Source organism: Anabas testudineus, chromosome 13, assembly GCF_900324465.2.
Source record: "Anabas testudineus chromosome 13, fAnaTes1.2, whole genome shotgun sequence".
Lineage (NCBI taxonomy): Eukaryota > Metazoa > Chordata > Actinopteri > Anabantiformes > Anabantidae > Anabas > Anabas testudineus.
The window spans coordinates 22106293-22124680 of NC_046622.1; the positions used below are offsets into that span (position 1 = coordinate 22106293).

The following is an 18388-nucleotide window of genomic DNA, read 5'->3' on the forward strand; positions in this document are numbered from 1 at the left end:
TTTATCACATCAGTGTTAATAAACCTGCTTTATTTCTCGTTAGTCTGATACTGATTAATCTTCTCACAAACTAAGTCTTGCCATTTACAGGGATTTTCAGATTGACACTTAACTATACATAAACAGGCTTTGATAGTGAGTGCACAAGTGTTTCTCTGGTCTATTGTGATATTAAAATGCAAAATTCTATCTTATGTCATGTTATATTTAATGGATTAAATGGATGTGGAATTGAGAAATGTAATAAACAAGAACCATCAACATGTACATTTCACAGTCGGCAATCATTTTTTATTGTATTGTACGAGTTCTTCTGTTGTCAGCAAATGGCACAGTGCTTTCCTGAATGGCGTGCAAAGGTCACCGCATTTTAGTATGCAAAGTTTTATGTTTGGATGTCTTGCTGATGCTGAAAAAAAATATCTGGTGGTGTCAAAGTTCATCAAATGGACTCAAATGGTCAAATTTGGTAAAAAAAAAAAAAAAAAAAGAGCCTATAGGCATGAATCCCACAGTGTGTTGTAGACTCACAATTATAGGGACACAAATTAAAAGCTTCTCTCATCTCAGCATACCACCAATGCAGCATAATTACTGTCAGCACTTTTACAGAAAACACACAGCCGAAGAACATGACATTCCATGGCTCAGCATTTCATGTTCTCCTCTTAGCCGTGCTCTTAGTAGTTTTATAGAACTGGCGCGCAGAATGTGTTTTATGTTCCAAAGTACAGTGTGGGCTCTGGTTTAAAGAAATCACTGCTGAAAAATTCGACATAGCAACTGTGCTTTGTATTTCTTAGCATTACAGTAGCCCTGCGATGCATACTTTTTCTACTTTTGTCCGTCACTATGAATGATGCTGTTCTAATCTTTACATTTACTTACTTACTTATGTGGTCTTCTAGACGCTACATGGGTGATCATTTACAACTAAAATATGAACAATTCAAAGTTTTTCTAACTTAAAGCAGCCAATTTTGACCTTAAAAACGTACAAGTATCAGCTTGATCTAAACCTTGTGGCACTGTTCAGACCTGGTGTCACACTGACTCAACATAGCTGAAAAGCTAAAAACATTGATCTTTTTGTCTCCACCTGCACTTTTACCACTGCTGGCATTTGCAAATTTACACTGTGACGGGACTTAATCTGAGCACCTTGTAATTAGAGCTAATCAGCACAATCCTGTTAGTAGAAAAAGGAGGATTGTGCAGATATTATAACACTTTATAGTAGTATAGTGAAGTGTAGTATACCAACCAACTAAACCATGACTAACGGGAATGTGAATATTGAGTCATGTTTAGCTGTTTAAAGAACTGAAGTTGCACACTGAACTAAGACTAACTTGGCCTTTTTCATGCACTGAGTTTGCCTAGTTTGAACAAGTAAACCTGATGTAGACCCACTAAAAATAGCTTACAAGCTCGAAACATCACATTAATAAGCCCAAACCATATAAATGTGCTTTTAGGATACAATCAGTATATTTAATTAACGTGATGTTTACTAGTTGTTTGAAATAGTAATCTGTAGTACAAAATACGATTCCTAGTTCAATTTAATTCGTTTTTAAGGCCATCAGTTTACATGCTATGATATAGGCGACTTGTTAATTCAATGTAAAGCCAGAAATGCCAAGTAAGGGAATCAGTTGTTTTTGGCTCAGAGAACCTCATCATGTAGCCATGTACTGTTATAACACGTGTACTCCAATATTTAATATATTCTTGGTTCAAATGTTCTCAAATGACCCTTAGAAACATTTTGTGTAACTAGCTACAAAATCTTTCCAGGCACTGGCCAATTTACCATAATACAGCAACAGCAATTCACTTAGTGGTCATGCAACTTGAAATTTTGAACAAACTGGTTTTTAGGGCTTAAAAAAAAACAGTTAATCTGAGATGGTACAAGTGGGATCAAAGTTCCTTTTTACCACACAACCACCAAACTTTTTTTTTTTCAATTTCTTGAGTCTCCTTGTATTGTAGTTTTCTTTTGCTGTGTACCAAAAATCATCTGGCCCACTGACTTTGGAATAACTTGAACCAAAGAGCAAATTTCACAGTGTGCCATGAAATAAGAGGGACAGCAAAGCCAAACCAAATACATATCACAGAGGCACATTTACAGCAATTACAGTTGAGTGTGTGAATTACACATCACACTGGAAAATCCACATAACTGTTGACTGTGTGTCAAAATAGAAAGACCATTGGTAAATAAAAGCTTTTTTGATGGAACTTACTGGACTACAATTGAGGAAGAGGTGCCCAAAACAGTTCCCATTAGAATAACATCAATGTGCATTGTTAGCAAATTAAAATCTCTTTTGCTGTTTAATGACAGACTCTTACATGTAACTCTGATAGTTCTGGGGGAAGCAGGTCTTTGAAATACCGTGGACTGTGGAGACAGAGAGGTGTTTTTTGATTAACAGTAAATGGTTTGAAGTATTCAGGTCAGCAGAATCAGAAAAGCAGGGTACACTATTCACTGAAATAATTGTCACATGTATTTTTTGTTTTCATTTGAACACATCTGAAGTAAATTGAAGCAGCAATTGCACAAAAGTCTTGGAATGGCAACTACTTGTTTTTTACTATTTACCCCTTAATTTAAGGAATGTAGGCTACTTATAGTGCCATACAATTGCAATTACAAGTTCAAACCTTCTGTGGTGGGTGGGGCTGCGCTGTGGAAATCTGGGCTCAGTATTTGTAAAAATCCAGGTTGCAGCTTTGGATTTGACATCATTTTCTAATAATAAATAAAAGTGATAAGAAATAGACTATGTCAGATCATAGCTCCATCATCAAAATAACAATGATTCAAATGACCAGACCTGTGTAATATAAAAATAAAAACACATGGGAGGATGTTTTTATTAACGGTTACACAAAAAATCCTGACTCAGTGGCTTGTTGTTGTTGGAGGATTAATTATTACTTCAGACCTTGACGTATCACAGACCTACCCGTAAAACTTTTCTGAGGCAAGGGCTGAGCATGCATCTAATACTCACTCAGATGACAATCAAGAATAAACTTGTCAAGTCTTGAAAAGCTGAAAAGCACCTGTCGCAGTAGGATGAGGCAGGTGCAGCAACCTCAATCCTCAATATGTCCCCCAGTGTACTCAGAGGTAGAGCCAGCATCCCTGATCAGCTCCTCACACTGGGCTCATCAGAACTAAAATGTGTTGTTGTGTGATGCAGAGGGGGAACATTTATTTTGAAAGTGGCTTCTTCTGAGAAATAAGATTAATGAGTCTTTTGTCTGGAGCTTGAGTCATGGTCACACCTGGACCTTCTCTCTTGTTAGTAGAGTCATGACTCAACGACCAGACGTGGATAACTAGGAATCTCCAACTCTTTTTTTTCTTCCCCTGTAAGCACCCCAACCCTCTCTCTCTCTCTCTCTCTCTCTCTCTCCTCCCTGTCTCTCTCTCTCTCTCTCTCCTCTCTCTCTCTCTCTCTCTCTCCCTCGTTTTAATTTGCTCGGACTCCCCCTCCCCCCCCTCCTCCTCTCCACTGCGCCTCAAAAGCGCGATCCATGGTGCGAAAGCCTCCTTTTTCCTCCGCTTTGTTTTAGGATGGCATGCCTCAAATATCTCCGCTCCATTAAGAATGAACTGATCCTCTTTTCAGCGCCGTGTCTTCTTCTTCCTCTGCCTTTAGTGATCGGGACATCGGTATGTAAATTGTCTAAATTAGATTCATTCAGATTCAACTTTGACTAATGCACTTGAGGCGCATGAGAGCTGCCTCTTGGTAAATCAGCCATAAAGAAAATAATGGATGTCTATTTGGTAAAAATATATATTTCTCTTCGGATTTCGTTATTATAATTCCATAACGTCAGATTAATTAGGGAGATATTTCGTTTCGGGTGCATGCAAGTTCACGAGGATTTAATGAACTTCTCATTGCCTGTCTAAAATGCCTTTCCAACACACGAGTGCGCGCTGGTTCTCTCCTGCACCTGTTGATGCGGCTCACAAGTGCACAGCGCGGCGCACTTGGAGAAAAAAAAACGCATGAGGGCTCCTGAACTCGGACGTCCTGTTGTTTGAACATCTTGTTTTTTTTCACGTGAGGCTTCGTGTCCGGCGTGGGAACACGGAGTCAACGGATCTGTCCACGTAGCTACCGTAACATGTGACTTTAGAGACATGCTCGCGGTTATGCATCCATGCAAGCATGTTATGATAAGCTTAGACTGCAGCCTAAAGCAGCCGTGGGTAGGACACAGTGGAGAGAGGGAGAGAGAGAGGGGCCCGAGGAGAGATGAGAGAGAGATGAAGACTAGAAACCGACTAATGTTACTTGCTTGCAAAAAGCATGCAAGCAAGTGGGGAACCGTCTTAATTGTGGGGGTGCAAAACAATAAAACAGAGCAAATGATTGTGTCTCAACAATAAAAGTTTGAGGTGAGTTCAGAGGGCTCAGAAGTATGATTTAGACAGTAGGTGATGAGAAACATTACAACAAGAAGCACCCTTACCTTACCCTACCTTACCTAACCCTCATAACATCCCATTAACTGTTTTTAGACCTGACCACAAAGTGAGGAGTGTGTGTGTGTGTGTGTGTGTGTGTGTGTGTGTGTGTGTGTGTGTGTGTGTGTGTGTGTGTGTGTGGTCTATGTCCACATTTCACTGTATGCCTGTCCAATGTTTCATGCAGGAGGCAAAATGTGCATACGTGATAGTCCTGATGGCGGTGTACTGGTGCTCAGAGGTCTTGCCACTGGCTGTGACAGCTCTGCTCCCGGTCCTTCTTTTCCCTTTGTTTGGAATCATGCAGTCCAAAGATGTAAGTACAGTAACTGCAGCAGCATGCAGAATTTGCTTAGCAAGGATGAATAGCACACACACACACACACACACGTCTTAATCTGTGAGGGAACCTGTTGTCTCAGGTGTGTGTGCAGTACCTGAAGGACACAAACATGTTGTTTGTGGGGGGACTGATGGTTGCGGTTGCTGTGGAGCACTGGAATCTGCACAAGCGCATCGCCTTGAGGGTGCTGCTCCTCGTTGGTGTGCGACCAGCTCTGTGAGTTACTCACTCTCATTCCTTCACAGCACATTCTGTCTTTGGTGTATCATTTTTAATTTCTGAAACACACTGTATCTAATCAGCTTTGATAAATAAAAAAAAAAAACAACTCATATATGTAGATAAGAAAACCATGTTCAGATTTTCCATTGCTGTCATAAACATACAGTATTAATTGTCCTCATTTGTATCAGGTTGTTGTAAAACTCTTAATACACCGTCTTCCAACTCAAGGTCACTAATGTATTGTTTTCTGGCGCTTGCCGACAGCCTGATGTTGGGTTTCATGGGTGTCACGGCCTTCTTGTCCATGTGGATCAGTAACACGGCTACCACAGCCATGATGGTACCTATTGTCCAAGCAGTGTTGGAACAGCTGAACACCAGCGAGGCAGAAATGCCTCAGATCCTCAGCTCAGACGAAGCGGTCCAGACACCAGAGGTTGACAACAAGCAGCCTCTACAGTCAGAGAAACAAAGTGAGAGACAAGGTGAGCCACTGCCACCTCTAAAACACACAGTATTGGACATTTTTATATCTAAAAATCTATTACTTTGCTTCATTCCCTGTTCTTTGTCCAAGGCCCGGTGGTAGTGACTTTCTTAGACGCTGCAGTGGAGGCTGCCAGGCATAAGGAGGCAGCAGAAAGGCGGAGAATGTGTAAAGGGATGACCCTGTGTGTTTGTTACGCTGCCAGCATCGGAGGCACCGCCACACTGACAGGAACCGGTCCCAATCTGGTGCTCAGCGGCCAGATGAGCCAGTGAGTCATCAGTTTTACATAGTAGTCCACTATTTACTACCTTGTTAATGAAAATATTTGACTTGTCATTTACCTTGCCCAGACTGTTTCCGGAAAACGGAGATGTGATTAACTTTGCCTCCTGGTTCGGCTTTGCCTTCCCTAACATGATCCTAATGCTCACGCTGGCCTGGCTTTGGCTGCAGTTTGTCTTCATGGGATTCAAGTGAGTTTGGTGATGGTTAAAGCTTAATTATAGTGACAGAGGCTTGAATCAACATCAAGAAACTTTTACCGCCTCAGGAGTGTAATTGAGTGCAGAAGTGACACTGTTTTTTTTTTTTCCTTTCCCCTGTGTCCTCCATGTAGCTTTAAAAAGACTTGGGGCTGCGGGGCTGAGAAGACGGAGAAGGATATTGCCGCCTATAATGTGATCTGTGAGCAGCATCGTCTGCTGGGGCCCATGTCTTTTGGGGAGATCAGTGTCCTGGGTCTCTTCAGTCTGCTGGTGGTGTTGTGGTTCACAAGAGATCCAGGCTTTGTTCCTGGCTGGGCGACAGATATCTTCAACTCCAAAGCCAAAGAGTTTGTATCCAGACTTTGTCTAGTTGTCATTCTTCAGCCATACATTGAGCTACCTGGTAAAACTTGTATATACCCTTGTTCTCTTTCTCTCCACCTCTCAGGTATGTAACAGATGCCACCGTGGCCATCTTCGTCGCTATACTTCTCTTTGTTCTCCCCTCTAAACCCCCAAGATTCTGTTCGTGGAGACGCCAACAATTTAACCTTGGTGAGCCGTCATTCTGGAAGACTATGGATTAGGTTAGTTAGGTTAGAAAAGGGACTGTACAGCAATTCAACACTCACATTGAATTTGTTCAATCGCTAGCACCCCATCAGAATGTGGGCCCAACTCCACCTCTGCTCACCTGGAAAGTCGCCCAGAAGAAGTTACCGTGGGGCATCGTGTTTCTTCTTGGAGGAGGTTTTGCTCTAGCCAAAGGCAGCGATGTAAGTAGCAGTGGCCCTAATGTTGAGGGGGAAATGGGCCAAAAGCCCACACACATTAAGATAAGAATATTATTGTCTGTGGAGATGGATGTGTGTTAGGGACGTCAGTGTTAGCTGAGTGAGGCGATCCCCTCCAATGAAAGTATAGCAAATATGTCTACTTGGTTATTAGGTTTTCTTGCATGATCTGATTTGTGCACAGCGCAAAGCAGAGTTAGATCAAAGTAGTGGATTGATTCCAAGTCTCATGCTAGTGCTAACCTAAGTTATGTTTCGTAGCTTTAACTCATTTTTAAGAAATCAAACCTAGTTTGTTTTTATTTTTTCCTTGTGTTTTTTCAGAAACAGCCATTCACTGTACGTTACATTTTCAGTCACTGCTCTCGTCGCAGTTGTTCCATTCATTCCATTGCTATTGGCTCTTTATGTGCAAGACATGTATAGGAAACATTACTTCAAATGCAAATTAAACATCTTGTTTTATTTTATTGTTTGTTTTTTTTTTTACTTCATATTCATTACCACTGATTATACATGTCAATCCTTTGTATTACCTACAATCCAGAGTACTCCGAGACAGTAAGCAAGTGTCAACAAGTGCATAGTTGAAGACTAGAAGTATATTTGCAGACAGTGCATGTGATTATGTTATGTATATCCCTTTAGGAGTCAGGACTGTCGAAATGGCTGGGAAGTCAGATGACACCGCTCCAAAGCATCCCTCCTTGGGCAATTGCTATCATTTTATGCCTACTGATTGCTACATTCACTGAATGCACTAGTAATGTGGCCACAGCGACGCTCTTCCTACCTATCTTAGCTTCAATGGTAAGTTCTCAGAGAGAGAGAGTAAAAATGTGTTTGATGAACAAAGCTGGAGCAGAGGCAGGATCTCAGCCTGCCTGAGACACACTGTTCTGTGTGGCAGCAGTAGTTCAGTGGGGTGAAGTGCGTCCCAGCGTAATTTCTTTTGAACCAATTGCCTCAATTGGAGTTCAGCACTGAAAACTACTTGCAGTGGGAACCGGCCTATTTTCCCTTGTTTGGTTACCCAACTATTTGGTCATTCAGGCTGAATATGTTTGGTCCCTTTCCCTGGGCCCCTCCTTCCATTATTAACCTGCCAAAGACACCAATTCACCCCTGCCCACCCCGCTGCTGCTGGAGAATGGCATTACTGTGCCTGCTAGAGAACGCCATAGCTGCGTTTCAAAAGGCTGTGCCAAGCAGTATTCAGATAAATATTTATCGAGGGCTACGCCAAGTAGATGCACAAGGATGAACAAACCTCGTGTTGAAACAGAGATGGAAAGAAAAGAGTATCTGGTCAGTTACATGCAGCTGAAAGCGGAAAAGATGACATTTTGTGGCAGCCATGGTTTGCGGCATGTCACTTTGTGTGTCATCCTGTCAAGTGAATCATTTTCATTTGATTTAAACAAAATACATCTAAAATGACAAAACACTGTCATCGCGGTGACTAGATTTACAGCCTCCAGTTTAAAGAAGACTACAGTAAGTATAAAGTTTAAGTCAGTCTTTGTTTTCACCCTTTGTTTATTTTGAGAACCAGAAATTACTGTGCACTTGTACGCTACTGTGCTGTGGGATATGTAATTCAAAAGCAAATTCCACAGAGTGATGTTTTCTGCATCCTTGTAGTCTGCCATTATCGCTACATATGTAGTGCTTTTCTATTTTAACTCTCATGACTCGGCCCCGAGTTTACAGGAATTACATCTTAATTACACCCACCTAATGAGAGTTTTCACTCTGCACAGAATTGCACACATTTCAGTCTGAGTTATGAGTCAGTGATTACAGTTGCAGGAAAATAGCCAGACTGAGGAGTGTGGGATTTTGCGATCAAGGCTGTGTTCATCCCTGTCTCCGTCTTTCTGTGTGATTATTGCAGTCTCAGTCGATTGGCATCAATCCGCTGTACGTCATGGTGCCCTGTACTCTGAGTGCCTCATTTGCCTTCATGCTGCCTGTTGCTACGCCTCCAAATGCAATAGTCTTCTCTTATGGCTACCTCAAAGTTGCTGACATGGTGAGTATAGCGGTGGTTTGTTCTGTTTCTCCAGTAAATTATATGTTGAACGCGTAATGCCGTCACTTTAAGGCAGCTGTTAGACTTGTGTTCGTAGACACGCTCGTTCGACTCGTGAGCTGACGCTTTTTAGTGGCCTGGTTGCAATTTCTTGTGCATTAGTTAGATGGGATTGATCAATACTAGCCTTAAAGGACAACAACAGACGTCCATATGACTCACGAAACAGGTTTTACGTGCTGTAATCATTCCATTTGTCCTGTAGATGCTTTCTATGTAAGTAAACAGCAGTCCGCTTTCTGTGCATGTATCAAAATGTTTATCCGAAGATAATGTACGGACTAAATCTTCCAAATCAGTCACATTAAGTGAACATCTTCCAATGCTTTAGCTTTTTTAATTAAACATTCCCTCCTTTTGTCATTTTGCTCCCACTGCAGCTCAACAAGAATCAATGTGAGAAATTATTTTACACCAAAAATTCTTTTGAAAGATTAAAAGAAATATTTGCTTCATATTAGCTTTACATACATTTTTTGTACAGAACAACGACTGTGGATGTTGAGCTCCATCAATGCCATGGAGGTGATGGGGGTATGACCTCTTCCAGCGTTCATATGGACGCCTTACTGGTGTTTTAAACCAGAAGTGAAAAACTGGGACTCTGTCATTTCAGCAGAGCAAATGCTGAGCTTATGTTTGTGAATCTGAACACTGTGCTCTGTAGTGATTCACCTCAAACAGCAAAGACACCAACTGTCAAGAGAGAGCCTGAGTGGCGCCTCAGCCTCTCGCTGATCACAGAACTCACCTTGATATCTTTAAGGCAATCATGAAACTAGCACCAGCAAGTTAATTTAATGTAGTATAAAGTGAGTGGTGTAAACAGCTAAACTGGCTCTGTCCAAAGTAAACAATAACCTGCCTTCCAGCATCTTTACAGCTCTATGTTTGTTTTATTAGTTTATTTGGTCTAGACTGCCACAGAATTAATTTATAGAGGTATAATTCATCTTTGATGAACTGAAATCACTTAAAATGGTTTAAAAATGCTTCACACGTGATTTCAGCATGAAAACCTACGACAGCTACAAAATTGCTAAATATTTAGTGATTACCACCTTGATTAGCCTTTTACCATTTCTTCAGTTGGAGCCTAACTTGTGCAAAGGTGAATAATTAACACATTGTGCCAAAACAAAACAGCAAAACGTGGCAGGCAGCAGTGTTACCTCCAGTTACCTTTGGACAGGGCTGGGCCAGCCGTTGCTTAGTTTTCAGTATTCATGCTGAGCAGCCCTAACTGATCATCAAGAAATCAAAGACAAGGCGGTATCAGTCATCTCATCTAACATTTCACAACATTTGTGATATGTGTCTATTTCTCAAGTCGTTAAACTAGCTCTTATCTCTTTCTTGTCTTCCAGGCTAAAACAGGAATAGTCATGAATATCATCGGCATCCTTTGCATCACACTGGCCATTAACAGCTGGGGCAAGGCCATGTTTAACCTGGACTCTGTCCCCACCTGGGCCAATGTCACGGGGGTGTGAACATGGTCCTGCCATGGGAGATGATCCACACACAGCCCGTCCTCCTGCCAGACAAAGACCTCTGGTCAGAGAGACGGCATAGGAGCACTTGGAGGACTGCATGTGTCCCACTGCTGTTTGGATACAAGCCCCACAAGGCTTGTTTTCTTCGACATTTGATGTGCTTGTAAAAGAAAGTACTGATAAATATGATGGCTGTAGGAGACAATTTTATTTATACTATATTATAATTAAGTTACACTTTAAAAACACCTAATGTCCAAGAAAGAAAGAAATTGTATATATATATAAGTATTTATATCCCTAAATAAAGACTAAGACTCCCTAAACAGCCATTTGGAGATACATCATTCAAGTCCTCTTGAATGAAATGAAAAAAAAAAATCAGTACAACAAGTCATAAGGTCAAAGATGTTTCATATAATCACAGCATAGCCACATCTACAATAATTAGCAAATAGCCATACTGCACACTATGAAGTGATGAATGTAAACAGCACATTTATTCAAGTGCAGCACCTAAATCAAATTTAGAGGTACTCATACTTTACTCAAGCATTTACACTTGTAACAATTGTAACATATGATACATAATCGTAGATTCAACTGCATAGACAGTTGTTATATTTAGCCTAAGCAGATACATCATTAATATCCTGCTTATATGTTAATAACGTTGCATTTATTTCTATAACACTGACCAGAGTGGTCCTGTTGCCTCCTCGAACCCTTCTGATGTATTTTTTCTTCTGTCCTTTCACTGAGGTAAAATGCTGAATGCAAGACTTGTATTTTGTTTGAGGTATTGTACATTGTAGCTCCACTACTTTTACTAAAAATGTCTGAATACTTCTTTCATGTTTTAAGCACCATAATTACATACTCATCTCTCAAAGTAACAAAGTCTATGAGTTAGGTTAGCCACTTTGTTACCTGATGAGCTAATGTGTAGAGTGTAGCAGAGACCTGGGTACAAACAAACATGAACTTGTGACCCCTTGCATCCAAATCATTCACTATGTGCACCTCTATGTCCTGACCTTTAAAATGTAACTTCAGTACAAAAACAAGAAATCTCTATGTGCCTTGTACAAAAATATTGATTTATTGTACTGTAAATACATTTTCAGTATTTCAGTCAATAGCAGAATGTGTACACAATGAATTCTGTCTGAATTGCTGCAAAGTGGTGTTTAATGATCACTGTAAAAACTGTATTTTCTATTCTTCAGTATTTTGTAATTTGAATTTGAAGTTTGTGAAAGGATGAATAAAGTTTTTAAACTAATCAACATTTCACTGGCTTATGACAAACTCCAAATCAAAAGACAAGAGTGTATGTTGTTTCTATATGAAAAGGTTTGCTAACATCAGGAGAACTAATCATTCACTTGCAGCACATGCAGCGCTTGTTTGTTTTTTAACAAAACTGTAATTTATTAAGTTGTTCTTCAGTTTCTGCAAAAACACAACAATTGGTTGTCATTCATCTGACAACAAGAGCTTAACAGAATCCTCCAGTGGCCCAGTGTCAGCTTTTAAACAATGAGAGGGATTTAATAAAGCGTTGTCATCCCTCACTGTCATCCAAAACAAAAACAATCCTACTCTGATCATCTGTCAGCTCTTTCTCAATTTCGTATGACTGGTACCTGTGTTTTAAAGTGCACACGTGTTCCTCTGCGTCTGGCTTAATGACCCCTTGTCTCGTGCATGAATCTGATCTAATCCTGTAAACACAGAGCAGAAAGCCACAGTAATCTGGGACTGAAAGGCCACGCCTAACACATTTAGGCAAGAGTTCTGTGCCATTGTCCTTCTGCTGAGATGTTGCGTAAGCCAAGAGCCAAGACAGCTATATTGTTCTGTGTCGTCTTGCTTCATAAACATAATGTGCCTAAAGAAGACGTTTCAGATGTCTTCAGAGAACTTCTTTACAACCCAAATGAGTATGTGCCGTCATGAGGAGAAATTATGTTTTGTAGCAAACATAAGGTATGTGTATGGCCGGAAACCGCACCAAACCATATTGGCGGTAACACGTGAGAGTGGTAAACATGTAAGACGGCAGCAAAGGTAGCGGCGTGAAAGACATGAAAGGATCACATCAAAGTGCTGACCTCAGCTCTATTGGACAATTAAAATGTTCGATAATTTAAATGTGGTTAACCAGCGGTTGGGTGCATAGAGCAGTTTAGATCACTATGATCTTGGGTCCCACTTGGGGAAAAAGTTTATGTAATTACAGTGCCTTTCTCTCGCTGCTGCCTCTCAGCCACCTACTCATTATCCAATTGAAACAGATCCTCATGTACCGCCATTATTGACTATTTATACATGTAAGGTTTCAGTAGGAAATTGAACCTGCAACTTGTGCCCTATGCTGGGGTTTCACTCACGAGTCCTCTGGTGAATCCAAAATTGCATGAAATCATTATAAACAGGGCCTTCTGGTTGCACAGTAAGCAAGTAGCAAGCTTAATAAATGACTTCCAGACAGCATAAGTATAATCTTATTATGGATTCACAAGAAGTCAAACAGCACATTTTGTGTCTCGTACACCTGTTGCATTCGAAAGCATTTTGTAGATGGGAAGGCTTTTTAAATCCACATTGGCCTTCCACCTATTCTGTATCAGTTACACATGAGGACAATATGAAGTCTGTCTGATACAATCAATCCTCTCCAGCACATAAAGACTTGTGTGTGGAGATGGTTTCAGTTAGCAATCCGAGGATCCAATTAAGCGGTGGACAAGAGTTAGGCCAAGAGTTAAAACATTCAGAGGAGGACAGAGAGTCTTTCTTTGCACTCTTGAGGTCAAAGGACATTAGTAGTGACCAGAGTTAATAGTATACTTGAAATCACTTTTTGTAATTGAAAAAAGAAATGTTTTACCTAATTGCTACTATGTGCAGAAAGCTTTAGAAATATTTTCTACACTGAATACATTTGGGTTTAAGAAAGATTCGTATCAAAAAAAGAATATTTTGTGTCAGATGACCAAATTCTAAATGAGCAAACATGTCAAAAAACAAAAGTGAGATAAGAGAGAAAAACTTTTAAAGCCACACTGCACAAACAGTTGTCACAGCCAATACAACAATTCTGGAGGTCTTGAAAACAAAAATACTGGTCAACTGAACAAAATATTCAGAGTGGATTGCCCAAGTATGACAACAACAGCAGTCAGTGACATTACCAAAAACCTCTATTAATTAGAGGTAAATGTATATGACTCTAGTATCTGAAGAAGACCTTTTGTGCAGAAATACAAAGGCCATAGTACAAGATGAAATCATCCATCAGCAGTGAGAACTTGAAACCGAAAAAACTCATTTATGAAGCAAAGTAGAGATCATGTGATCAGTGTCATGCCTAGACTTGCATGGCTGCTTCTGGAACCAGCTCTATGTAGATGATATAACACATGATGGTAGCATCATGACAAATTCAGGAACTTTAGACTGTCAATCTACAGAGAAAGCAACACGAAAATCTAAAGCATACTGCCAACTCAATACTATATATGACTGATGTAACAATGGCCCTACTCTTTGTCTGCTAACAAGGAGACTGAAGGGAGAACAACAACTGAAGGAGGCTACAGTAAAACCCTGGCATAGCAAATCAAAATGTATTGTCCATTTTAAGGTTGCAAAATAAATACCAGAAATACTGAGAGAAATTAAAAAATCCTAAAACACTTTGACCTGTGAAGAAGTAAAAGTTGCAACAAAGCTACTGTGTCCTGCTAATGATGATTCAAAAATGATGATGAACTCTGGGTGATTTCTTAAAAAGTAGGGTGCTGCCTCTGAAAAACCTCATACAGATTGAGCTCATAATGCTATTAATACTTACTTACATAATAATCTCCTGTTTGTCCACAAAATGAGTCAGAGTCTGAGTGACAGTTATGACATATAGGTCAAACATGAATTGTTCCTGTTTGTCAAGAATGGGATGAGACAGATCTGTATTGATTAGGTTATGACATGGAACAAGATTGCGATAATATGGTGTGTCTGTGTGTGTGTGTGTGTGTGTGTGTGTGTGTGTGTGTGTGTGTGTGTGTGTGTGTGTGTGGGAGGGAGGGGGATGGGCAGTGCTGGACTGTCAGTTGGCTCATTACATTGGCTTCTGAGTTGAAGCTACAAGTGTAGTGGAAAAGTCCTAAAAAGAAACGTCCCAGTGTAAGTCAGTACTTTAAACACAAGGCTGAATTTGGACTGACTGTAGACATGTCCTGGGGCCAAGAAACCAGGATTCCTGAAACCATGGGTTTACTCAATGGCATGTAGTTTGTGGTGATACTAAAGCACAATGTCCTGAGACATAAGGGGTACCTGATCTTGTGGTCCCTTGTCAGAATCTAGTTTTAACATTTTAATTGTAAATGTGCTTGCGTGATAATAATTATCACTATGCAGTCAAGTGATCAAACTGCAAACTCAGGACTGTATCGAAAGGAGAAAAAGGGCCAAACATGGTGTTTAAGACCTTATAAAATATTACTGTATACAGAATTATACAGAAAACCCAACAACCCCACTTGAGCTCATGGAGGGAGGCCATCTGCCTCCATCGGTTGGGGTGAGTGGAAAGAGGAGAGAGAAACAAACAGCTGGCAACAAAAACTAGGGGAGAGAGAAACACAAAGTAGACATGCACTCTCAGAACAAAGTGTTCTGTTGTGAAAATATGGAACTATGAGGTCTTTTAGATGTGACAGAGCTTGATTATTAAATGCTTATGTGAGGAGAAGTGATGTAGGAGAAATATAATCTCTCTTGCTAATTCCATTCAGAACTCTGGCTGCAGCATTTTGGATTAACTGGAGGCTTTTTAAGGAGTTATTGGAACAAACAATTAATAATGAATTACAATAGTCCAGTCTGGAAGTAACAAATGCATGGACTAGTCTTTCAGCATCAATTTGAGATGGGATGCTCCCCAGTTTAACAATATTCCTCAGGTGGAAGAAGGTAGTTCTAGAGATTTATTTTATGTATGATGTAAAGGAGATTTCCTGGTCAAAGATAACTCCACAATTCCTCACAGTATTACTTTAAGCCAATGCTGTGCCATCTAGGGTAACACTATGATTAAATATCATGTTTCTGAAGTTTTTAGGACCAAACAAAATAACCTCTGTCTTATCTTAATTTAGGAGTTGAAAATTAGATGACATTGAGGCCTTTACGTCTTTTAAGCATGCTTAAAATTTGATTAATTGACTTGCTTCTTCTGGTTTCATAGAGAAATATAGCTGGGTATCATCCGCTGTCTGTGAGTGTTTCCTATTAATATTGCCTTAAGGGGACATATAGAGAGTGAAAAGAATCAGACCAAGCATAGAACCCTGTGGAACTCCGTAACCAACTTTTGACATGCACAAACTGGAATCTATCTGATAGATAGGATTTAAACCAGTCTTGCGCTGTTCATTTAACCCCAATGACTATTTCCAGTCTTTTTAATAGAATGTTGTGATTGACTGTCAAATGCAGCACTAAGATCTAACAAAACGAGAACTGAGAGAAGTCTGTTGTCTGATGCTAAAAGAAGATCTTTAGTAACTTACCAGTTCCGTTTCTGTACTATGATGTTCTCTAAATCCTAACTGGAAATCTTCATACAGGTTATTCCTGTGCAGGTGGTCACAGAATTGCTTTGAAACTACTTTTTCATAATTTTAGATATAAAAGGCAGATTGGACATCGGTCTATAATTGGCTAAAACTCTTAACTCAAGAGTAGGCTTTTTGAATTGATGGGGACACTGCAAGCAGGTCAACTCTACTGAAGACAAAAGCTTCTTTTACAGATGCTTTATGTTTACTGGTGTTTACAGTGCCTTTTCATCTAGTAAAAAATGCACCCAGCACTCTTTACCTTCGGAAACATTCCTCTTTTAGACATTTATATTGCATATACCACACGTGCTCAAAAACAGGGTGAAGAATGACTCATCTGACTTCATGACCACAGTTCATGTGTTCTTTGTGCCGCTTCACTCGCAAAAAGGACATTTTTAGGTCTAATAAGAGGTTAAGGCACTGCAACCCTACTATTGTGTCCTTCTCTCTGGAGTTCTCAATGTACTGTTTTAAAGAAACTGCTAGGTCAGCCCCAGATTGACATTTGCAGTCAGCTGATTCAAAGTCTCCCGCCTGTTTTAACCTTCCATGTCAAAACAAAGCACAGACATTATGGGTGACCAAAGGACGTGCACCTCCATCCCCGAGTGGCCCGAACTGATGATGTCTTTCCTTCAGACCTACAGGACAGCATCACAGGATGCTGAGGTTGTTCAAACAAACACGAGGAGCAGCTTTCCTCATTGTTCTTCATGGTGGCACGGACCTGGCCACCAGGAACATGCAGATAATAAAGTATAAATGACAAGACAGGGATTGAACCTGTGTGAAAACACATACCTTCAGTGCACTTTGTAATCTCAACTGTAAATTTGAGGATAAACACCGCAAACCACATGGTCACTTTTAGTAATCCTACAATTACCTTTAAATTGCCTTTGATCATGTCACGTTAGTTAAGAGGATAATTACGCTCATATGAGTAAAGATTTAAACAACTCTAAATTCATGCCACATTAGTATATAATTAAATAAAACAAGAAGGGTGGTAATGCCCCTTAAAAATCCTTTCATCTCAGTACCCTCATTTGTCTATTTAATTGTGTTCTAAGAGTCTTTTGGCATTTGCATGAATAGGAAACAAGTAATGGCGGGTGGCAGCAAGAAGTTTAAAACCACCGCACAGTCAGGTGCCTTGCTATGTGCAGTCTGTATGTTCTCCCAGTGTCTGTGGAGGTTCCCCCTGGGTGCTTCGACTTCCTCCCACTTTCCAAAGGTATGTAGTTAGGTTAATTGGTTACTCTAAATTGCCCATAGGTGAGAATGTGAGTGTGAATGTTTGTCTCTATATGTCAGCCCTGTGATAGACTGGTCACCTCTCACCTAATGACAACTAGGCTCAAGCCCCCTTAGTGGTTCTGATAAAGGATGGGTGGATATAATGGTATGCTCTACTTAATGAAAGAAATCCAGTACTTTCACTGGTCAAATGTTAATAATTATAATTATTAATAATTATAAACATATACATTTTAGACTGAACTGAAATGAAGCTATATGATATGTAATGAAGTTAGATAACCAATGAAGAGTTAAAGACCATGTCTTAAGTATATTGTGTAATTATTATTATTTCTTTTTAGTATTTGTGATGTGCTATGACTATAACATTATAAATCATAAACTGTACTGTGACACATTTGGACATGTCTCCATCTGTTGGTGTAGTCCAGCATTAAAAGACAACCTGTTTTATGTCTGTGTAGAAAAAGACCATTAGGCACCGCTCATCTCCTGCTAATACCATTACCACAATGAAGCATGGTGGAGCATTATGCTATTGGGCATGCTCCTCAAAGGCGGTCCTAGGACGTCTGCCCAACCCACTGACCACCCCACACTGAATTGGAATGAGAACCTTGATGCAACAGCTGCAGCATGTCCTTGCAACGTTTCCACAAACTCATACATTCTTTAAAATAATGTCTGGCCACCTCTATGAAAAATGGTCTGGCTCCACCACTGCTGCTTGCGGATCAGCAGGGACAGGGAGAGTGGCCTGAATTGAGGGAAGACTGAAGTTAGCCAAATACAGAGAAGTTATTGTCTGTTCCACATGATCACATAACCTGAAACTAGTGTGATGGTCTCCCTGTCAGAACTAGGATGACCTGAAGCACACAGCCAAAGCAAAGCTGGAGTGGCCTTAGGACAAGTCTCTGATGGTCCTGAGTGGCTATCAAAACCTAGACTTAAACCCTACGGAACATCTGTGAAATAGTTTATTTATTCATTTAGTTTCCCAGATTCTTCTGTTGGAATCTGCTAAGAAGAATTGGATAACTTGCTTAAA

The 18388-nt window shown here is 40.2% G+C and overlaps 1 protein-coding gene across 2 annotated transcripts; it reads left to right on the forward strand.

Moving 5' to 3' along the window:
* Positions 1-3564: 3564 nt before the first annotated feature.
* slc13a5b (solute carrier family 13 member 5b) lies at positions 3565-11697 on the forward strand. 2 transcript variants are annotated; one of them, XM_026341014.1, is made up of 12 exons: positions 3565-3700; positions 4695-4823; positions 4930-5066; positions 5340-5560; positions 5653-5833; positions 5916-6038; positions 6182-6397; positions 6499-6605; positions 6705-6826; positions 7493-7654; positions 8742-8879; positions 10307-11697. In XM_026341014.1, exons 1-12 carry the CDS (start codon positions 3602-3604, stop codon positions 10430-10432), a joined length of 1761 nt encoding a protein of 586 aa, XP_026196799.1. In that variant the 5' UTR covers positions 3565-3601; the 3' UTR covers positions 10433-11697. The 2 variants fall into 2 exon arrangements, with proteins under 2 accessions (XP_026196799.1, XP_026196790.1); XM_026341005.1 differs by having other exon boundaries at positions 3574-3700; positions 5340-5548.
* Positions 11698-18388: the final 6691 nt, after the last annotated feature.